The sequence below is a fragment of the Phoenix dactylifera genome, chromosome 8, assembly GCF_009389715.1.
Source record: "Phoenix dactylifera cultivar Barhee BC4 chromosome 8, palm_55x_up_171113_PBpolish2nd_filt_p, whole genome shotgun sequence".
Lineage (NCBI taxonomy): Eukaryota > Viridiplantae > Streptophyta > Magnoliopsida > Arecales > Arecaceae > Phoenix > Phoenix dactylifera.
Genome location: NC_052399.1, coordinates 3,611,378 through 3,635,504, shown reverse-complemented (window position 1 = coordinate 3,635,504; position 24,127 = coordinate 3,611,378). Strand labels below are relative to the sequence as shown.

Sequence of the window (24,127 nt, the reverse complement as noted above, 5' to 3'; positions counted from 1 at the left end):
AAATATAGGGATCTGGAAAGCTATATGTATATGTATATATATGTTAAAAATAATATTTTTGTTCAAGCATACCACCATACCCGCATGCACATGCACATAAGACAATAACGGAAAGACCAGCTTGAATCGAAAGCACTTGCTAATGATGCTTTGGCAACCTAATAACGGCACAGGCTCCACCGGCGTCCTGATGTCCCACTAAGTTTTAGTGTTTACTTTAGATTGACTTCCCAGATACTATGAAGATCTAGAAAATTGGAGGAAAAAAAAAATGTAATCAGTAACTATTTTTTGGGTACATTGGCTAACATCCAGATTCGACTGGGAAAGGACCTGTCAACCTAAACGGATCCAGGTGGCGATGGAACACTGATCCCCATGAGGCTCAGGCATAGAAAAAGCTATTCGGCCTTTGTCTGAATAAAACCTGTCCTCAACTTTTCTGCAGGACACTAAGTGTATACATCATCCATCACTGGGAAAATAAGGGGGAAAAAAACCTTATGGATTTGACTATATTTTTGTTATTTTTTAGATGCATCATTATCTTATCGCTTTGAGACATATGAGAACATTCGTCCACTTTGTTGGGCCACTGAAAAATCATCTTGTACAATGAAAGCTTGGAAAACTATGACCTATATGATTCTTTTGCTGACATCCACTCTCCTCCAATAAGAAGCTGATCAAATAAATTGAAACCAGGGAACTGACTTATTCTGAAAAATACCAGCGGTGAATCTATGTTTGAAATGCATCCAAGGTTCCAAGTTGCAGCCGCTGTTACTGCACCATCCCATCTCTCACCAGCTCTTCCAATCCTCTTCTCAGTCTCTCGGCAGCAACCTCACAGGCAGCCTCCTTCAACCCCCCAAAAGATATACGGATGTACCCAGGCCCACCACTGGCGCTTCCAGGAATCACCACCACGCCATGCCTGTTTACCAGCCATCTGACAACCTCGTAATCGTTAGAAAATTTATCCGGTAGCTTCGCCCAGAGGTAGAGGGCCCCCTCTCCACCCTTAACAGCATCTTTCCCTAGTGGAGCCAAAGCCTTCACAAGCAACTCCCTGTTCTTCACAAGCTTCTCCACCCGTTCTCTAATCCATTCAGGCCCAACTTCCAAGGAATACAGAGCCAAACGCTGACCTATGATCGAAGCGCAGATGGGTATATTGTCCTGGATTTTGAGGAGTTGTGCTCCAAAACCCTCCACTTCGGTTGGGTATGCAATCTGCAATTGTTAGCACAAGTGAGAATCACATACAGACTTGAAAGTGCAGGTCTACTAATATAAAGTACATATCCCATATAACATACTGAACTACATGTAAGGTTACCCCAAGAGCAAAATAATGTTCCCAATGTTAAGTTGGTTTACACATACTTTGGTATGACGGGCGCATTATAGTGGATAGATGCTTTGATATTTATTTCGGCAGACAATGCACAAACCAGGTGTCCGGATGCGAAAGGACAAACACAATTACAGCTCAACCAGTGTTCGGATATATGTGAAAGAAAGGAACAAAACGAAAGCATGGCATAGGTTTTAAAGAAAACTCTTTTTATTAGGTCCAAGTAAATCAACAAAAATGTCAGGTTTGACAAAGAAATACCTGTTACCAGAGTTACATGTATATTGTAAATAAGTACTAAGTGTACAGACTGCTGTGAAAAACATGGGCTTTCGATCCAAATGAAAAAATGCATCTACAAAGTAATGCTCATCTAACTTGAAATGGAGGCTTTTATCAGAAATTATGCAAATGAGTGCTGGAAACTTGGAACACTTGATTATGCAATCCAATTACAACTTAAACAACAGAATAATCACCAAAGAATCAACTTACATATCCTACACGCCATCCCATCATTCCATAGGCCTTGGAAAAGGAGAAGAGGTTAACTATGTGGTTACCCTCTATACATGAATGCTTCAACCCATCATACATAAAATACCTGCAAATGAAATATAGAAAATAACTAAGAGAATCAAGGAGCAATCAGCAACATTAAAACTTTACAGACTTCCTTTTACATAATAAACCAATTGACCATTCTCTAAGGAGGCTCGTTTCCTCTGGATACTAAACCATTTTTATGTAGAAGAGAGCCAACATAAAGGGAGACTTTTGTTTCCAAAAGGAAAAAATATTTGAATTGGCACTTTTGAAGTGATGTTTCCATATGTAGCTTAATCTCATACTTCAGTGGAGATCCTATTCTAGCTACAATGCCAGCAGAACTCTTCATAATGGAATAATCCATAGTTTCACTCCTCTGCTTAAGGATTTTGGCCAATAATGCTGCAGGGTCCATATTTTTCAAGCATACTAATTACTGATATTTGTTTCAAATAATTGTAGCAGTAGAATATGACAAACACTTTACACTTCTATGATCTTATTCTAAAACAGCACACAGCTATTGATGGAAGATTTAATAATTCAATATCTAAATTTTTTCTTTTGCTTCATAAATACTTCAAAATTACAAAACCATGTTGGTGCCCCAAATCAACATGGTAACAGCTTCCTCCACCCAAACACCGTAAGGCAAACTTAGCTGATTCCTCCACCCAAACCATTGTGCAAACATTGATTATCAGCAAACACAATAACAGCAACATACTTTTCTGGTGTCAGGATGGCACTACTATCATTAGTGCGTGCCCAAGAAAATAAAAGGCTTGCCTCACTAGTCCTAAATTTCACCTAATTCAATGCCCAATATGCGTTTTTCAGCCAACATGAAATAATGTTGGCTGCTGTACTCTTGACATGGTACCATACCATCTGCTCCAAACTAAATATTCATATAAGCACAATTTATAATTCATATGTTGAGAATTCCTTTTTTCAATATTTAACAGTATGCGCCATTTGCAATGAAATGATATAGCAATAACTCTGACCATTTTTTCATTAAAATTTACTTAGATTATGGAGCTAGTAAGGGATCTTTCTGATTCCTTATTAGATTTATCTTTTTCTGTTTGTTCTTTGTTTTTATCATTGGAATCGAATCAATCATTGTTTTGGTTCATTGTTCTTCATTGTGACATTGATTTTTCTAGATCTAAGAGTTGGGATAAGGTGCAGCCAGTAATCCCCATGAATAGTCTAGGATTCCACACGCTGAAAAGCATAAATCCACAAGAGCGTTACCTACAAATCGGTCTAGGCAGCACAATCATCAAAGGCATGAAGCATTGGAGGACGGATCGGCTTGGTGTGGGGCTTTTGACCGAGGGGGCCCCATCAATTTGGTATAGATACAAGGGATATCTTTATGCACAATAAAGTATAGTATTGACTAAATGTTATCATGTATTACCCAAAACTGATTTGGACATTCAAAATATAAACTTACTCATAGGTATTATCTACAACAAGCCACACACCAGCGTTGCTACAAAGATCTGAAATTCTCTGCAAAGAGCACAATATATCAGTAATTAGAAACAGTGGATTCATGCTTGTGTGCACGTGTACGTGTGTGTGTGTGTGTGTGTGTGTGTGAGAGAGAGAGAGAGAGAGAGAGAGAGAGAGAGAGAGAGAGATAGATAGATAGAGAGAGAGAGAGACCTTCAAGATGGGCTCTGGAATATAAGCCCCAGTTGGATTTCCTGGATTTACAATGGTAACAAGCTTGGGTATAGGTTGGTTGCCCTCCCCTGATAGAGTCTTTTCTAACCAGTCTGCGTTAAATAAATGTCAATAAAAATCTGGCTTACCGAGCAGAGACAGGCTAAACCAGAGAGATATCCCTGCCATTGTCACTTCAAAATCTAGTCAAAGTATCAAGTCTAAAGGAATTTATTTGATAGGTAAGTTCTACCTTTATCAGACCAAAAAAATAAAATAAAATAAAACAATGAACAATAAATAGTCAGAACGACCTAACCTTCAATCCCTATGTACTCTCCCAAATGCAGAGTTATCTTTATGTACTTCAACAGAAGTCAGATACTTTCAGCAGATATGTTCAAGATTGCACAAAACACTACATAACAGAACTTTTCCTAATGTCTTACGACTCTTACCCTTAAAAATTAAGGGCCCCATGACCGACAAAATAATGTGTATTAATGTAAAACTTGAAACTGAAAAAAGGGGAAATCTGCTATGTGCATAAGATGCCGCCAAATAAATAAGTGCTGTCAGATGGGAATATCTTCTAAATTAAAGACATGACAATGAGATGGATTCTGGAAGAAAATGTGAAACTTCTAATGATAAAGGAAAAAATTGTCTCTAGAGCAAAAGATATAGGAGTGAAAATTCATGTCATTTTTTTCAGGTATATGTCAATGATCATTAATGGAAAGCCCAGAACAATCTGAGATCCCTATCACAGAGAATCCAGTTCTAATTATAAACAACTAAAGGCTTACACGTGCTATGCATGTGAGTGGAGATGTACAGACTCCCAGCTGGAGCCTCACAAGCACCTCTGGAGAATAGCATATAATGGTAGATATCATGCATAGGTCATTCAGATTGGTGGGGAATCCAACATTTGGATTAGAGACAAAGCCCCACATCTTACCTACTTCTGGTTGAAGAGTCTTGGGATTGGAAGGACCAACAAGTATGTCAGTGATGCCTGTCATCTGGAAGGACATGTATGCGTTGAAGTAATATGGTGCAAACATAACAACTGAGTCCCCAGGATCACATAGGGTAAGCACAATATTTACGAATGCCTGTGAAGAACATAAACAATACTTGAGTACCAGGAATACCAAAATAATTGGATGCAGGACAAAAGGGCAATATTTTTTTTTAAAAAAAAAGAATGTTGCAATTGTTCAAGCATGCTCAACTTGATTATAACAACATCCAAGACCATATTATAAATTAAAATTAACTTTTCAAAATAACAGGAGCTACTTTGACAAATCCGGAACATCGCATATAACAGAAGGGGGCTATGAATTGCTACCATTTACAATTTAAATTGAGAAAAAGGTTAAAGTTTTAGAAGAAGAACGAAGATATGTTTTTGAAGGTTTGCAGATAGTGTATGTATCAAAGAAGAAATTATACACTTACATCAAATGCAACAACACTCAGCATTTTTCATATTCAAATATGAAAGGGGCGGAAAGAAATAAAAATCCATAAATAACAACAAATATACATGGATGTATTATGCAACACTTTCCCTTTAGATGTTTTATTGAAGCTAATAAAATAAAAGGACTGATAATAAATCTCATACATTTCAATTATCATATAACCATCTCAACTGATTCAAGGCACGTTGGACTTCAGAAGGTGGAAACTTACATTAAATACTCTTATTACTACAACAGGCTGATTTTTCAGCTCTGTAGCAAACAAGAATAAAATATTCCATACACATTGTCTCTAACGTAGTACATTTCGAAAAGACTGTCCATAAAAAATCCTTCTAAATGTTAAATGGCTTAAATTAGATAGTTCCATCCTATTATGGTTGATAAAAGAATGGAGAAGATAACCTTGGTATGGCACTAAGTTAAAAGTAAACAGACTAATTAGAGAAATAGCTTAATATAATACAACTAGCGCACATTTATAAATTGAAAGTCAGATTCAGCAGTGTCAATTTTGATACGAGGAAGAATAGTCACCGACTTCAAAACTCTAACTATTAGAGAAAGGTGCAGGATTCCATTTGATCATTGAATTCAATATCAGATTTTGGCTGTCATAATATTTCCAGAAAAATAAAATTTATATGTTCAGTAATTTCATCCATAGAATAGAGGCCTCTGCAAACAGATGCAGTTTTATTAATCAACAGCTTAATAAACTTGAAAATAGGTTTAGGCTCAAGCATCATGACCGACACTTTCCAATCTTATACATCTTTCACTTGAGTATTATTGCAAGTGAACCAACAAAGGCTTCTAATTGTACCACAAGACATTTTTAACAGAAAGGTGCATTAAACTGAGAAAGCAAGAGCAGTTAAAGTGGCAGGAATCAAATCCTGATCCAGTACAGAATGAAATCAAAACTTCTAATCTGAAACAGAAAGAAGCAAGGCAGAACATAAAAGATCATGACGACTTTTTATGGTTCATAAATTACCTCTGAAAACCGCACTTGCAAAATAAAATAATTACACAAATTTTAATCACCTGATTTGCACCAGCTGTGACCATAACAGAAGACTTGTGTAAGTTATTCTCCCGGCGCAACTGCAATGTGAATACAAGTGAACAGGGATATCTATTTACACACACACACACGCACACACACAGAGACAGACAGAGAGAGAGAGAGAGATGTTTATATATATCCATATCTGACCAGTCATAAAAGAAATAAAAGAAGGAAAATACAATATCGCACAAATTTTAGCACGACATATGTGATCTTCATATGGAGCTGTAAAACGTTCCTAAAGAAACATAGAACGCCAGTAAGATGGAAATAAGCGATAACAGGTAAATTACACAGTACACTACTAATGGCATCCTTTTTCTAGCAATAGTGGCATGTAGAAGTTGATCTAGACAGTGGCTCAAGAAGGCTCCCCCTGCAAATACCTTCTATTCACTCATCAAAGAAGGATCTCTAAGAGACAGATATAAGCAATAAGGTGAATAATATGCTATGGCTCCTTTAGTTTAAAGTTTATGCCAAATTAATAGCAGTCACCCTGTTAATAGCACACCGTCAATAATCTCTTCCTGGTTGCTCTGGAAGTCATCAAAACTAAGCTCATCGAGTTTTTGCTTTCCATTTTTTTGAAGAAAACTGAATGCCTAATAAATAATGAACCTCTTAATCTTACATAAAGATACAATAATTCATTTGCATGTACCATTAGAAGGATAACCTAGATAGTAAGATAAAAACCTATCACTGAAAAAGGAATCATTCGACTAGTATTTAAATTGATGATGGTGGACCAAAGAAATTGGAGGTGAATAACCAAAAAAGCAGGAAGCAAACAATCAACTGCCTCAACAGCAAATGATTTATTCTCCTCGCCACTAAAATAAAAAGAAAATCAACCGCCTAGCTCTTTCTCTTGATTATTGTTTGATTGTCCAAGTGCTTTTGCCCATTAGCCAGCAGGAAGCAAGATTTAGATGAACACAGCAAACTCCACACTTTACATCAAAACTACCCTATGTTCCTCAAAAACCTGAATCTTTCTCCCCCTTTACATAAACATCACTACAAAATGATCTTTCACGAGCATACATGAAGTAGGAATTCTGAAGCAGCTTCTAATTCCCCACTCAAAGACTTGGTTGAAAGCACACAATTTATCCAAACCAAACTTTAATATTGAATGAGCTTTCTAACTTGAGCTCTCTGTGTGTGTGTGTGTGTGTGTGTGTGTAGACCAAGATCCGGTTAACGGGATATCAGGTAAAGTCAGGTGAAATCGGAAGATGATGGTCCAATATCGATTATCCAAGCCATTGAATTTGATCAACTACATATAACTGTTTGCAAACCAAGAATCATGTGATTTGAAGACCCTTAGCTTATAGATCAAGTGGTCAAAATAGGTATCGTACCATGTTATTTAAACTGTCCATGTTTGACCACTTGATGCATAAGGCTATGGGTCTCCCAAATACATGATTTTTGGTCTAAGCAATTTAAAGTTAGTACATCACATTCAACAACTCAGGTTATCGATGTTGGACCCACATCTTCCGATTTCATCTAACTGAATTTGACTTGAAATATGGTTGACTAGATCCTAATTCACCTCCACACACATCCAAGCATACATGCACCCCTCCTATCATTTGATGCACATGTTGGTGTTGTAATTTTTGATACATGTCTATTATGTGTATATGCTTTATAGACGCTAGAACACTTACATTTAGAAATAGACTGAATATATGTGCAGAATTTCTATATGCAGATATCCATCCATAGTGTCATTCTATGTGGATTTTGGAATTTGATGTGTCATACCCATACTCATGCACCATGTGACACGAGTCCAACATTGACCATATACCCATTCTTTACCATGATTCAGTATAGACATCCCCATACCAAATCTCCATATTGTATGCTAGAGTTTCTTACTGATTTCAAAATGTTAAAGGAACCCTCCCTACTCACCCAGGTTGCATTGCTATGACATTATCAATGATATAACATTAACCATCCACCAACCTATGAGCTCCTTCCAGAGTGGCCAACCTCCACTTCGCTTCCAACATGTCATCCAAAGAGCTCTTCCAAGTTTCCCCACACAACTACCTAATGAGAGCTCTTCTCAAGTTCCATTTGTCTAGAAAATAGAGTTGTCTTTTTTTGAGAATAATATGCTTATTCTTTTTTTATCTTTGTCGATATTCCAAGGGTTACCATAATGTAGCACACAAGCACCTAACTGAAAAGATTTCATATCAAGAACATCTGAAGAACAAATATTCAAATTGAATGAATCGAATTGCAAGAGCAAAATCAAGTACAAGGTATGTATCCACCTTCATTTTAGAAAACCCCTATGCTGGATGTGCAGTAGTTTCTTACTTCAAAGAACTTGCACATGCACATAATGAAGTGGGAAGTGGAAGAATAAGCACATTTTTTCAACCAGACTAACTTATCCTGTTAAAATCTGAGCTTTTACTTATGAATGCATAGGCAAGCACATAACACTGAGGATTTTAGCAGACAGATTTTTGTGTAAAAGAGTACAAGGTAAAAATTTGTTCATGACCATGTACTCTAATCTCGAACTAGAAGATTGATCTCAAAAGTAACAACAGCATCATCTGTCACAACAAGGATATCTATGATGCAAGAAAGAAGAGTGCCCTATCCAAAATTTGAAATTATGCTTCGTTGTAAATAGAATGATTTAAAGGAAATTTGCAAAAGAAAGCAATTAAACTTACCTACAAATCTACACAACAGAAAACAAGCTACAGCCTACGAGAAACCATTTCGTGCAAATAACGGCATGATATTTGCAAAAATCAAGAATTTCTGTAATGTCTTTAAAAAATAAAATCCATCATGACATAACATAATAATAGGCATAAAAAATGTATCTTGTTGAGCTAACAAAAAATCAAATTCTTGAGTTTGTAGGGAAAACGATGTACCTTCTCAGTCAATGCATGCCTTAGTTCAGGAAGTCCTTCATCAGCACCATAATGACTAATAGAAGGTTCCCATACGATTTCTTTTACCTTGTCTAGAGACTGTGCAGGTGGTTGCCAATAAACTACTCCCTGCACCCAATCGAGTTAAAGTATGAAATGATGTTTAGAATCGATACAGATCGAAGAGAAGGTATCCTAGAAAAAGATTTCGGGACATATCTGCTTCCTAATCTTATTTCAGTAAACGCAATCTTTCAGTGAGAAAAGAGAGGGAAAAAAAAAAACAAGGCTTCTCCATCCCACATGGAGTCACATAAAAATTGACCAAAAGTTGTAATCTAAAACGGCTCCACAACCACATGGACACAGCATAAAATGTTACTTATGAATTGCTACTTTATTCTATTTTATACAGATATCTCCATAAACTATGCCTCGTACAACATATATGGGGAAATAATTGGACGAGAATTGAACAATCCCATAAGCATCTAGGTTGCTTTCAATCTGCTAAACTACCACACAAGTCTAACTACGGTCAAGTTTTCAGGCACTTATTTTCTCTTTAACTGCTACAATAATGATCCAAATCCAATGCTCACCCTGCACTCATGATACACCAAAATCATCAGAAATTAAGAGAACTAAAGTTTGGAACTACAGCTACAAGCCGGAACGCTTCCATTTCCACATCAGCACAAATAGGCAGATAACAGATCTACATAGTAAAGGAAACACAGATGATTATTAAGAGACATAACGAAAGAAAGAAGCATCAAGGTATCAAACCTGTGCTAGAGATATGGGATCTTTAGCTTTCCGGATCAATTCTTGAATCTGAATACAGGGGGAAAAAAGAAAATTTCACCAATAAAATCATTAAAGTGCAAGTAACCTGCAATCTTGATGCTTTCCCATCCAAGAAGAAGAAAAATGAAAACATAGGGGAAAATCATCCAAACGCACATGAACCATGACAGGGGTATCAGTCTCCAGCGCCCTCCTTGAGAGCTTGGCGTGACTCCCCATCTCGTCGCCTCCTCTCCTGCAACACCGGCTGGTACTACTGCGAGATGGGCAAAAAGCGAGATATTAAAAAAAAAAAAAAAAACAGAATGGAGGAGAAGAAGAAAGAACCCTAATTTCCAGGAAAGCATAACGGCCGCCTACCTCGAAAATGGGGGCAAACAAAGGAAGGTCGCCACTTGACCTCCCAAAAACCCCAGCCTATCGCACTAAAGACCAGCCGCCTCAACAACCCCCACTTACCTTATCCTTCTCCCTTCCCCTCCTATAAATTAGTGGTGTCTTTTGGTGACGTTACAACCCAAGAAAGGGCTTCTTGAAGAAAAAGAATCCGATCCCAATTCTTGACCTCTTCCTCTCGCTCCTCCTTTCCCGCGGAATACTAATCCGAACTCTGTTCTCGCTCTCTCTTCTCGGTATAAAAAATTTCGAAAAATCCAAGAACCGATTAAAAACAAAAGATCCAGCCGTCGGTGAGTTGAAAAAGAGAAGGAAGGAGCGTGCTTCCAACTCTTACCTTACCAGATTCCTCTTCTCGCTTTCGCTGTCTATTTAATTAAAAACAAGGAATCATGGTGGATCCGGCAACAGAGCGAGCAAATCTCTGCATCAAGAAGAAGAATTCAAGAAAGCGATGTTGTTTCCAGTCGGCGGACGAAGGCGATCCGATCTGCGGCTCCTTAATTCTTTGATGCTCCTTTTTCAGGTTTTTTTTTTCTATTTTTTTATTTAAGTCGGATGAATTAAAATAAAACGAGTATAGATAGGACAATATGTTTGACTTTTCTATGCACACGTCAAATCTCAATATAAAATAGGGCACACATCATCCGTCGGCAATCTTATGGGAATGGATAAAATTTGGTATCGGCAAAAGTGGATTCGAAAGTCATCCAGCAACCATCAAAAAATTATTTTAAGTAAATATAAAGAATCTATGTAGCATAAGTTAACCCAATCTACCCAGCCCATAATTCTATCATCGAAACGATAGTATTAAAAATCTTGACATCACCCGCCGTTAAAATAATTTTATTAGCATTTTTTATTACAAAACTTGTTTCACTAAAAATATTTTTTTTTTAAATACTGCCATTAAAATTGATCTTAATAAAATAGAAAAATGATGGCTCTCAAAAAAGATTCATATATTTTGGAATACAGAAACTGCATGCAAAGAATTATAAATTTTTTTCTCTTATCTAAAATTTTTCTGAATCTAGCAACCGAGCAAACTCCTTAGGTAAGACATATATCATAAAAGTTTTCTGTAGTTGCATATTAATCCACATATCATCTATATTTATGTACATATCCCTGAAATCTGTTGACTAATTATGTTTTGATCCATAGTATGGAAATAAAATAACCTCCAATATTCTCTCAAATGGTGTTAATTTTTATTTTTTTGACTAATTTAGCCCCAGCCTCCTCACTCCACAGGTAGGCCCTTCACCCTTTCCTCTATATCCGGTCTCCCCTTTCCTCCCCTCCTCGCTTCCTTTCCTACAACCCTAACCCGCCAGCCAACTCCATCAACTTTTATCTCTCCCTCTTCCCCTCTCCATCCCCTACTCTCTCTCTCTCTCTCTCTCTCTCTCTCTCTCTCTGCGCGTGTGTAGCTGCTGTCATATAGAAATTGAGAAAGAGCGTGTGAGAGTAGAGAAAGGAAGTTAGCTTCCTTATCTTATGTTTGATGAAGCATTTCTAGCATGATTTAATTATGGACATGTTTTTTTGCTTGGCTCCAAGGCTCCTAAATGCATTCATGCTTTCTATGTTCTCTTTTTCTAGATTCATTGGTAATAAGGACAAGCAGCTAGCGGCATGTCCTCGGGTTCAAAATATATAACTCCACCAGGGGTCACATGTTATTATGGCTTGAGATTTGGCTTAAGACAATCCACTAAGCCACGCAGCAAGGGAAAACAGTTTTATGAGTGTTGTAGTTACTGGGTTGGATTGTTGTGGTTATTTGATGATCATATATGTCCATCTCTTTGTGATCTAGTAATTGACTTTAATTCAATTTGAGTTGTAGGTCACGGAAGAGCTTAGTTGTGGTTTATTTTTCCTTTAGGCCAGGATATCCATCACATCATAGTTGATCTAAAACATCAGATTGAGGGAGGCTTTATAAAGTTCAAAGATTTGGTTACGAAGGATATGCGAAAAACAGAGAGCATGAATGCAAAGAAGGATATGAAATTCTCTTCCAGAAGCTCGAAAAAATACAGAAGATAATAGCTGACCCCATAACGTGGATTTATATATTAGCAAATTTGATACTCTATGTACTTTTTCGTCCAAAATAATATGAAGCTATGCTTGACTCAAAGGAACTTGGTGCTTGTACTAACTTTTTATTTGAACAACTCAAGCTTAGTGGTGACAGTTGTGCCTTTTGTAAGCTTGTAAACTATGAAATTTCAGGTTAGATCTTAGGTGTTATTAATCTTGTTTTATAATATGCTACTTGGGAAGTTGGAAACTTTAAATAGTTGGGTAAACTGGGGAAGCAGAATTAGATTCCTATGTACGGACTATACTTTGCCACTGGCTTATAATTCTGAAAAAAGCTATGGGGGCGTTTGGTAACCCCAACAGGATCACCATGGTGATCTAAGATCCCCGGTGATCCGAATGCTGGGATGATTTGATCTCCGGTGATCTAAGATCAATATGTTTGATAGACCATGGTCCAGTGATTAAAAATCTCCGGATATCCATGAGTAACTTGTTTAGATGGTCAAAAATCCAAAATCACTGACCACATAATACCACAAATACCTTTGATATATCTTAAATGATTTTTTTATATATTTTTAATTCTCATAAATTAAAAATGTAAGTCAATATACTAATTCCTATAATAGCTCCATAATTATGTCACATATTCTACTTTTAGTAGCCCTTATCATATATTTATTAATAATATAAAATATATTATAATATAAATATTAATATATTTATTAATATGTTAATTATTAATATATTCTATAAAAATATATTTATTACTCCTTTAAATTATTAATCTTACAAAAATATGTTATTTTTCATTATAGAATTAATATTTTTTATTTATACTTATAATAGATTTTTTTAATACTAATAATTATTTTGATTAGAAAAATAAAGTGAATAGGAGTAATATAGTAACATATTAAATATTTTTGTTATATAATTATAAAATATAATAATATATTTCTACTAGAATTTAAAATTATCCTTCAATAATAATAGGATAATAATATGATTAGTAATATATTATAATATAATATATATCATTAATATAATATATAATATCAACATAATATATATATATATATATATATATATATAACATTGACATAATATATTGATAGTATATTGATATATCAATTTTTCTACTAACTTGAGGGATATTTTTGTCTTTAACTTTCAACCCAGGATCACTGCCATGGGGTGGTCTTGGATTCCTGACCTCAAGGACGGATACCCCATCACCGAATTGAGGAGTGATTTGAGAAGTAGAGGTGATTTAAGATCACCGCCACGTAGGATCACCATGGTGCAACCAAACACGGTGATCTCATCACATCCACCCATATCACCCTTGATCCTAGAACGATCACCCCATACCAAACGCCCCCTATAGGTCATCCGCTACTGATTGCTCCTAAGTTAATACTGCTAAACCCATAAAGTCAGTTGTGCTTGATCGAGCGGCAGCAGGGCCTGACTAATACCACCAATCTCATCATGTTTGGCATCAACCAACCTCCAATTGCGACATCTCATTTGAAGAGATAAATGATCATTAGCAAGTGAATGGTAACAGTATATTTGTGATGTACATTCAAACAATTCACATACACTCGTGCATCCTCCATCGTACAACAATGTCCACCCCTGCTGGAATGATCATGCATGTAAGCTAAGGAAGTCAATGTAATCGAGCACCTACATTTTCGCATTTAAGATGCAATATAACTACAAATATATTGCACCACATACACAATGATAATAAAATAAAGAGCAAAACCGTATAGGAACTCCCTGGAAAAAATCAATTCCATCAAATCATCAGAAAGAGAATTAGTTTCATCAAATCATCAGTCAGAAAGATAATTACAAATATGATGCTTCTGACATAATCCTGGTGCAGAAAACAGACACCTTGACAAAACCCTAGAAATAGCTATTTTCATCAAATGAGAAGCTAAAGAGAATCAGCTAGGCTTCAGCAAAAATAAAACAAGTTCTGCGTATGGCCATTACAACAATAAGAGGGAACTGGCTCTCTGGTTAACAGGTAGTTGGTCTTTGGAACATGGGACCACCTCAGATAAATGAAATAAAGTTTAGAATTATAGAGAATCGATCAGACGAGATTACCTAATTTTTCATTTGAGCGCAGATGACTGAGTCCGCATTTTGTTATTATGACTTATTAGCCTGCTTTATGCTGATATATTCACTCAGATTGCTCTGTGCTCGACTGATATATAACAAGTCCAATTCACTCACCGGTAGAAGTCCATGAGAGATCAACCAAGCCTATAGTTCAGAGTTAAAATGGAAACCATCAAATAGAGAAGGAAGAGGAATTTACGTAACAGAAAAATAGACAATATCTGGGGGGCAAAGCAGAAATATAGACAGACAATTGACAAACATCATCACCAGCTGGCCGGTAGGATGACAACAGAACGTGAACCCTGCAAAAACATTGGGTGAAATTTCTCCTTGGTTAAGTTATAAATAAGCTAAGCTAATTCAAAAAGTCAGAATTGTTTTCCTTTATCATCAAGTTACAAAATAATCGGTCTGACAACTTGAGAAGATAAATAATTCAAGTTTACCTGCACATTTAGAGAACTTACCTATTGGCATTTCCTACAAACAACTAATGGAGATAGCTGCTGCTTAATTTACAATTGTCCTGATCCTCCAAATCAAGAGAAGGCAGTCATTATGAAAAAAAAGGGGTGTTCATTTTACATTGAGCTTGCGCGACATCTAATTATAACAAGGATGAAAAATAAAGCAAATGATACATCTATAAGCCTTAGATAAGCAAAAACCTCTTGCAATATCAGGAGAAAAAAACAACACATGCCATGCTTCACAGATGCTTTCCAAAGGTCAAAAGAAGATACCATATAACTTAAACAGATATAACATGAATCTACAACTGTGCTTCACACGTTGCCTTGTTGTGACCAGCCTCCTTGCACCTACTGCAGTGGAGTGGCCTAATACTTGTCTTACGAGGATTAATTCGCTTTCTCTTTCGTCGTCCTGGTGGGCGCTGAGTATGAGGGGGATATGAATTTGCACCAGCTACAGAACTGATGCTCTCAATATCTGGGACTGGGTTGATTGATGCTGAATAGGTCAAACGATAACTTTCACATCTGAAATATCTAGAGCAATAGTCATATGCAGATCTACCAACACGATTAAAGACCGCAATAGCATGCAAGCAAGGCAATCCCATAAGCTGCCACCTCTGGCATGTGCATTCCCAGCTAGCAATATTAACAACGTTTATTGAACTACCATGAACCTCAAATACAGAATCAGAAGAACATACGACAAGAAGCATTCGGGCCTTGGGGATCTCTTTCTGTAATTTTTGCTCGATTGATGGTGTCAGTGTTCCAGCCCATGTGCTAGAAGTTTGCCTACGAGAATCCAAAACATCCTTTATCTTAGCATGCAATGCGCCAATCAACTGCACTATTGTGGACTCATCTTTCACTGCAATCCATCTGCTTAATGATTCTACAATGTTTGCTGAGAGATGATCATAACGTGAACCTCTAAATAAGGAATACGACCAATGTTCAGGCTTAGTAGACATTACCCATTCAGCAACATCTGTTGAAATATTTTTGATTCTATCAATGCATGTATTAAAGTCATCAACTACATAAGTCTGGGCAGCACTTTTGAAATTGTTGACAATTGCACGCTTATCTTGTTCTGAATAAGAACTCTTCTTCAATTCTGCTTTCAATTCCTCGATTAGATGAAACAGAGAGTAGGCATGGAAACTATCCTCAAAAACTCTAGGCACAGACTCATCTAGGCCCTTCTGTCTGCAAGACACAATCGTTATATTACGAGATGTTGATACTGCATGTTTTAACTGTACTAAGAACCAATGCCAACTATTGTGAGTTTCAGCTTCCACTGCAGCAAAGGCAACTGGGAAGATACCATCATCTCCATCCATCGCAGCTGCACCTAATAACTTCCACTGATTATTTGCTTTTAGAGGAATTCTATCAAGAAAAAGAAGAGGTCGACACCCATGCTCAAAACCATGAAGAGAGGCATGTAAAGAGACAAATACACGACGCACCTTCGAATCAACAGATGCAGCTAATGTGGTTATACTACCAGGATTAGCCTCCATTATTTTTTTACATAAACGAGGCAACTGATTGCATACCTCTTCATGCAAGAAATGAAGCTCTTTCTGGGCAGCCTCTTTTGCATGCCAAGCTTGAGTATAGTTCAAATTAATTCCATAATCTCGATAAATATCTCTTGCAATATCTCTGGGCTTTGACTGTGGATTATCCAGTAATTTTTCCTTTACAATCCTTGCTAACCAATGCCTTGTTGCTCGTTGGTGACCATCATCACCACTTCCAGCTCCACATGTGTGTACATTGTTGAATTTCTTGATTATAAACTTCTGCTTACGAGCTGACCCTGAAGCATGTATCCGCCATGGACAAGTCTCTACAGTGCATTTAACAGTTACGCGAACATTGTCATTCTTTATATATTTGTATGCAAAACCTTTGACAAAAGCATATTTACACAGTTCATCACGAAAGGCTTTCACGTTATCAAATTCTTGCCCGACTTCAGTAATAACACAATCCCAAGGAGCAGACTGTGGTCCAGCATTCTCAGCAGCATCTACAGCTATGATGATAGGGGTGCTTGAGTCAGCTAGGGATCTGTGAGTTGCCCTACAGAAACATGCATTCCAAGTGATTTTGTTCGTGGGATCAAGCAGCTAACCTGAGGAGATCTTATGGCATACCTGTCTTCAATATTGTCATCAGTGACAAATCTCTGCTGTTCAACAATGTCCACAGTCGGGGAAGAGGCAGAAAGTGTAACTGAATCAGCTGCAACAATCCTAGTTGCAATGTAAGAATTAAAAAGTAATGCAAGGGAAGAAAAGCATTTAGACAACTCAAAACAAGTACTCACTATTTTCCAATTTTAAGTCTGATCCTGAAAACTTCTTAAACTGGTTTAATTGCAAAAGACCAAAATTACAAGACAGAACCTAGAAAAATTCAGCAGCGGCCATGTATACGTAGCCAACATAATTATGATAGGAAACACAAAATAACATATTAAGAAACCATACTACAAAGGAAAGGTAAAGATACAAGTATATTTGTGATACAGTTCTTCGTAGATCCTAGTCCCCTAATAACTCGAGTAAAGCATATGTTTCATGTTGATACAGAAGATATGAATCAGATATACAAAGCAGAGTGATTTTGTAAAATATACCTCCCATTACTTATTCCTGCAGTGTTTACTTTCAACTGTCTAATATTTTCAGCAGTGGAACCAGTCAACTTTATGGGTATTTGCACCTACTACAGAAATCCTACCCCTAGGCGCCCTAAAAGAGTACAAGTTTATTAATTAAAGTTATTAAACACAATGTAGATAGCAAGAACTTAGAAAGTAATAACTGGAGTATATATACCTTTTGCTACTTCCATTGACAGCTGTAAGCCTCTCTGATCTGACACTGCAGACAGCACCAACTTTGTCAACTATAGAAGTACCTGAGTCAGCTCCAATATTCCTGTGTGCCCTAGAAAAGAATACAGTCCTTGCAAATTCACAACAAAAAGAAAATAGAGGTGCAACTCATGCAAATTAAAGAATGATTGTATTTAGAAACTCATATATCTTTTAAAGGGTGATGAAAACAGAGTATTGTTTCTAGGTTACCTGCTGTCAACCTTACTTGAGATGTATAGGTCTGTTGTTATAGAACCCATATTAAAATCAACCATGCGCCTTAGATCTTTGTCACTAGATATTGTGATAAGAGTTCGTTGGTTGCCTGGAAGAAAGTACTTGATAGACAAGGGACTACTGTCAATATTAAACATACTCGTTAATTCTGATTTGAGATCATCAAACTTCATGTCACGGCTGATATCTATTGCATGAGCTTCTCCACCACTGTAAGAGATAGTTCCATCATCATTTGAGACAAAATCTCCACCAAATTGGCAAACAGCTATAACGGTCCCCTCTACCATGGTTCTGGTCAACTGCATGTGGTTATATATTCAGGTGAAAAATAATAGAAAAATCAATAAACAAATAAAGCACAAAGAAGATATGCCCAGATATAGTATCTTATTATTCAGTTTATGCATTCATAAACTGAAGAGTATGGTATCTATTACCTGCCCACTGCAAATTTATGGTATCCTAGCAACAAGATCATTGGTGCTTTAAGGCACCTTTGAATTTCTTGCTGTGAGAAGTAATGGGCAAAATAACAATTAGCTAAATAGGAGTCCTTTTGCTAGGATAAGCTAGAAGTGATAAATTGAACTCTTATAAACAGTAGAAGAAATGTTGGCTGAAGGCATGATAGGACAAGCTAGAATGTCTGTAGCTTTTCATGAATGCTGGCCCATTCTAGGACAAGCTATTCTAATTTATAATTACTCCAGTACTGTTCACCAACATTTCGAAACATAAGGAGCAGTGATGAACTGTGAAGCTCTAACTACGAAAAAAAGCAAGATATAGACATCACTGAATCATGGTTTATGGATTTATGCATCCTAAAGTTCTTATATGCCATGCCTTCCAAGTTTTTAAAATTTGGTTTTGGTCCCTTTGGTAGAGTATTTTGGTAGTTACAGCAATTTCACTCAGGTTCGGAGTTTCGGCCAAAAAAGCTACAAAAAATCTAAAAAAATAAAAAAAAGGAAAAACAAAATCAAGGTAAATTATTTTCCATCATTTGATTGTATTTTAAATTATCTACGTTCATAACTTATACAGTTCGAGTAGTTTCAAATGAAGTTAAACCATAGGCAAAACATTTTCTATCAGTTTAATTGTGTTTGAAGTTATCTATGTTCATTGTTTATATAGTTTGGTAGCTTCAATCTGAAATTAAACTATGTTGAATCGACACTAAATATATTACATGAATGGACCAATATCTTAACTAAATTATAAGATGATATAAAATAATCAAGCACAAACAAACAAGATAAGTACATAGGAGCATAAAATAAATTATGTTTACCTATTTAATACCACATACTATTGCAAGGTGACTGATGCACATAGCAGTGGCCATCATCATTATCATAATGTGGGTGCGAGTATTGATAGTGAGAACAATACACCTGAGATGGCTCCTCACCAGTCCAAGAAGTTCTGAAATGTTTTATTTATTATTATAAAAAGAATGCCTTTGAAATAATGTTGTATTTAGTTGTTTAAAGTAATATTTTTACTGTTCTAAGATAAAGGCCATTAGAAGCCTTGGCCATCAAGAATTGTATTTACTACATATCCCTTTTTAACTCAAGAAAAAAGGAAATCCATTAAATATTGGTACTATATAGATGATGTACCTAATAAACAAAGAAATGATAAATATATGACAGAGAACATAAAAAAGCTTTAAAAAAATATTATGGCTAGTTTTAGTCAGTTTAGGCTGAAACTGACCTACTAGACCGGAACTACTCAGTTTCAGCCGAAACTTCACTTGTGGTACATGAGATTTTAATTTTTATTACTGTCGTAAGCTGTAACACTAAGCAGACACCAATATGTTGTACGGCTTTGATTTAACTTGCTTTTTGTAAATGATGGAAATTGCAATGGGTGTTCTTGGTTGCATATAATCCAATTGCCTGAAATTCCAGTTGTTGATTTTTTTTGGTTGTAAATATAAAAGTTACAAGTAGCTTGAGCTTGAACACAATTTGTGCTCTATGAAGACCATGGGTTGAATTACACCAACTTATCACAACTGGCTCATTTATTAGAGCTATATTTGAGTCCAAGTAAAGCTGTTCCCAGTGGAGGTAATGTAATTCCAAGCACAAAAGTCTCGATCCATAGTAACTTCGTCTAGACAACCCTTTCAGCTCTTTAGAAGCGTCTAAAAGATGATTTTCGTATGATAAGCCAAGAAAAGTGCTCATTTCAATTTATGAACCTTAATTGTTTTCCAGAGAAAATTTAATAAATCTCAAGTGATTGAAAGTTCTACTTTAAACATCATCTATAAATCTAGTCAGGAAAACGCACTTCTGCTCCACCAGTCTTGCTTCAAGACTTTGCAATCAGCCTCAACTTCATGGTCTAATAACAAAGCTAGTGCTGACTTTTCTCATAATTGGATCCCTGGGGTGGCTACTTCACTATATCACAATCATGAAGCATCCCATCCACCATCAAATAATATGGCCAAGGATCCAATATATCACAACCGAATAGGATTAGTTCTACTTTTTCATGGGCATTATTACTTAAACTAAGAACTGGATCTTGCATGGTGCTTCTATTCTTGTTCTTCATGGCTGTATCCTTCATGATTCTTGTTTCTACCATGTTAAAATCTTCCAACAATCAAACTGCAATCCATTAAGTCTATAAAGCAATCACATTGTCTTCCATCAAATGGGAGGCGACAAATTTATCCACATCTGAACCTTCAATTCTCTATTCCTTATTTAGTGCCCGGTATAATCTATTCCATCTTCATCGCCACTTAATATAGAGAAAAACCTAAGCATATCCTCGTTGTCATCAATATAGTCAAGCAAGTTGTGGTTTTCCTGCATAATCTTACTTAGAGGTTTAAAAAGCCTCCATGGTGTTGAATCAATCTACCCTAATACCGTATAATGTAATTCTAAATCAGAAAATCAAATTTAAAAAGATATAATTATGATTTTGGGTCAAAGTTAAATAGAGAATGGATACGTTGTTCATTCGATCTGCACATTCACACACTCTGTGGAAGAAGAAAGGAGGTAAAATCAGAAAATATACTGAATCCAAACAATCTTGAAGAAAATAGATATGACCGAAAAGTAAACTGATATATTTTTATGAGAAAACATTTATGCCCCTAATCCCATTACAATACTATTCAACAATGACAATTTGGCATGTGCAAACACATGAGGCACTTCTAGAACATTCCAAAGATGTCCCCAGAACAATATACCTTACCCTTATTGAGAAGTATCAATGGATACCCTAGCAGCATCCTCTAATGTGAAGCCCTTGTTAATTAACTAATGACCTTTTTTCCATTTTCACTAGGAATCTAACTATGCAAAGTCAATTTTTTTTATTATTAAAAAAATCTTAAAATTTTCCCCATAAAGTCTCTCCCTGTTTCTCCATCTCAATCACATCTTTTACTGACACTACAGCATTCCTTTTCTTCTCACCATATGAGTAGTTTAGATTTGTCTTGACGACAGAGAAATCACATATTGGGTATAAGCGACACATATTAGGAACATGGGGTGTTGCAGAAAATTTGTTTAAGTCAAATCTCCTCTTTGAAGTTCCAATCAGATATTGATATGTTATTGAGTAAAGCCAACATTACTCTTAACAGTTGCCCCAAGGATATCCATCAACAGTACCCATAAAAATAAGAATTGCTAATGTTGTTATATCTAAAAATTAGAAATAATTTGATAGTAATTAAAACCTAACAACTCATTTTTCTGCTTTGCAAGCCGCCATAAAATACAGCCAAATCAACCAGTCTTTAGCAGAGTAAGTAGAGGAAGATGGGAAGACCTATTTGTTTTTCACTACAAGATCTTAAACTTTGGCCGTAAAAATACAGATATAAAGCCCTGATATAAACTTACAGCAGAGAAGATTTAATAAAAGAAAACAGCGACATATTAAAGGGGGCTACTTGACCGGAATTAATACTTCCATCAAAAAGAATTGCAAAGAAAGTAAGAAATTATTTCCAGATTAGATACAAAATGACGGGACACATCATCAGACGAGAATCAGACAGTAATCATCGATGATGCATGCAAGAAAGAAAAAGAACCCTTGACTCTTGAATCTCTGATCAGGCATCATTAGGGCATCACCAATCGAATTTCGTAATCGAATCGAAACAGAAGAAATTTAGGTTTTCACGCACAAAAAAAAAATCTTCTTTTCTTTTTCTTGAGAGAACGTTTACCGCCGAGAGCGTTGCTTCTTCTCCGTTGTTCCACCGCTCTCTCCCCACCCTCGCAGGTTCTCCCTTTCTTTCTCTCTCTCTCTCTCACGAGATCGAAGAACGGGTTCGCGTTTGGACTGGACGACGCTGGTATGGATGTAAATAAATAAAGGCCATGTAGGCGGCGCCGACCTTCTGAAACCGTCGAACCCGTTACCGTCTTTCTTTTTTTTTTTCTTTTCAGTTAATTAATTAATATATATATATATTACAATTATTATTACATATACTTACTTTACTACACCGACAGCTCATCCGAGTCTCGCGTGAGCACTACCTACTGAGTCACCCATTACCGTTTTGAGGTGCCGACCGCAACGCGTTCGCCGATAACGAAAGAGCCTAGACCCTAGAATACATGATAGAAGGGTGATAAGGCTCGGACCCGATCACCATTATTTATCGTTACTATATTAAGTAATAAAAGTTATGTATTAGAAAGATATCTTTTAGATATAGTAATTGTAATAGTTATGCCGTTGCAACTTAAATTTCAAACACTCGGTGCATCTGACATTTGATAGATAGGTCCATGTCGTTTGAAATTTGTTACTCCTTTTCAACATCTTTTTATGGACATGTATCATGTATGAGAAGTATTGTGTGCTCGAAGGACTTCAAATTCCAAAGTTCACCCTTTTGCGATTTGCTAGAATATGTTACTCCTTGCCAAAGTAAGAGAGTTTTCGATTTTGATTCAACTCGCACGAAAAAGTTTTCAGAGTAGAGATGCGATTGTTAACATATGTGCTACTCTTCCATTAATTCTTTTATTAACACTCGGTGCAAAACCAAGATGGTAATTACTAAATAGGAAAACCACATTCTCGAAGTGTACATCCTTTTCTTGTAAGAACTCCCTAACTCTATATAAATATTCTTGTCTATAGCAATATTTTGCAAGTTTGAATTATATACAACTTTACATGTGTAAAGTCATGATAGGCCAATTGAGTGGATGGATGTCATTAAAGAGGGTGATGGATTCATCGAACTCTCTTAGAATATTTTTGAACTAATATCATGGCAAATTTGCTAGTATCGTTCCTTGTTAGCTAATCAAAATGCAATAAAAACCCTACTTCATCTTACGCTCTACCACTTTTCTCTACCTTCTGAGCAGCGGCCAATCACCGATAGATACTGAATTCGGCCATAAAAGATTCCATGTATTCCCTTTGTTTTGCTATCAAACTCCAACTTCGATGCTGCCTTTGGGAAGCAGGCTTTGAGCCCGAACTCCTCCTCCTTTTTTTTTTGTTGGTTGCTTTTTGCTAAAACGGGTGGATTATACCTGACGAGAGTACGAATACATCCAATAAAATCAAAAAATAAAATCCTCGGAGTGTTAGGAACAATTCCCCATCGCCAGCCCACAAAGTACTACCGGAATGACTGTCCATATAAGCAGCCATCTAATCTGCACCTCTATTAGTTTCATAGAAAATATGCTTAGCCTGAAAGGCCTCTCCATCCTTCAACATTGCCCAGATATCTTGGAGTAAAAGGTACTAAACTCTCTCTTTGAGAACTTATCCCACTACGTGTGCATGTAACAAAGAGATGGAGAGAAAGAGAGATGGAAGGCAATGGAGAGAATTTGATTGCTAATGGGACGCAGGAGAGATCTATGGAGGAGGGAACCGCTGTGTTTCCGAGAGAAGAGGAGCGTTCTATTTCAAGCCATGGCTATGAAAATTTTGACAAGGCTGT

The 24,127-nt window shown here is 36.4% G+C and overlaps 2 protein-coding genes across 16 annotated transcripts; both read right to left on the bottom strand.

Moving 5' to 3' along the window:
• Positions 1–491: 491 nt before the first annotated feature.
• On the bottom strand, positions 492–10,845 carry LOC103720842 (aromatic aminotransferase ISS1-like). 3 transcript variants are annotated; one of them, XM_008810771.4, is made up of 11 exons: positions 10,640–10,845; positions 10,267–10,531; positions 10,063–10,162; positions 9,886–9,933; positions 9,097–9,225; positions 6,139–6,198; positions 4,557–4,713; positions 3,593–3,705; positions 3,378–3,436; positions 1,856–1,964; positions 739–1,236 (listed from the first exon to the last, which is right to left on the bottom strand). In XM_008810771.4, exons 3-11 carry the CDS (start codon positions 10,123–10,125, stop codon positions 784–786), a joined length of 1,191 nt encoding a protein of 396 aa, XP_008808993.1. In that variant the 5' UTR covers positions 10,126–10,162; positions 10,267–10,531; positions 10,640–10,845; the 3' UTR covers positions 739–783. The 3 variants fall into 3 exon arrangements, with proteins under 3 accessions (XP_008808992.3, XP_008808993.1, XP_026665700.1); XM_008810770.4 differs by lacking the exons at positions 10,267–10,531; positions 10,640–10,845 and adding an exon at positions 10,234–10,252 and having other exon boundaries at positions 492–1,236; XM_026809899.2 differs by lacking the exon at positions 10,640–10,845 and having other exon boundaries at positions 10,267–10,548.
• A 3,303-nt stretch (positions 10,846–14,148) lies between these two features.
• On the bottom strand, positions 14,149–22,493 carry LOC103720843. 13 transcript variants are annotated; one of them, XR_005512696.1, is made up of 6 exons: positions 22,376–22,493; positions 18,109–18,437; positions 17,858–17,986; positions 17,171–17,269; positions 14,769–17,096; positions 14,149–14,661 (listed from the first exon to the last, which is right to left on the bottom strand). XR_005512696.1 is itself a non-coding variant. In XM_026809905.2 (6 exons), the coding sequence occupies exons 4-6, from the start codon at positions 17,660–17,662 to the stop codon at positions 15,293–15,295; spliced, it is 1,899 nt and encodes a 632-aa protein (XP_026665706.2). In that variant the 5' UTR covers positions 17,663–17,770; positions 17,858–17,968; positions 18,109–18,192; positions 18,275–18,437; the 3' UTR covers positions 14,149–15,292. The 13 variants fall into 13 exon arrangements, 12 of the variants coding, with proteins under 12 accessions (XP_026665706.2, XP_026665701.2, XP_008808995.2 ...); XM_026809905.2 differs by lacking the exon at positions 22,376–22,493 and adding an exon at positions 17,656–17,770 and having other exon boundaries at positions 14,149–17,096; positions 17,171–17,258; positions 17,858–17,968; positions 18,109–18,192; positions 18,275–18,437; XM_026809900.2 differs by having other exon boundaries at positions 14,149–17,096.
• Positions 22,494–24,127: the final 1,634 nt, after the last annotated feature.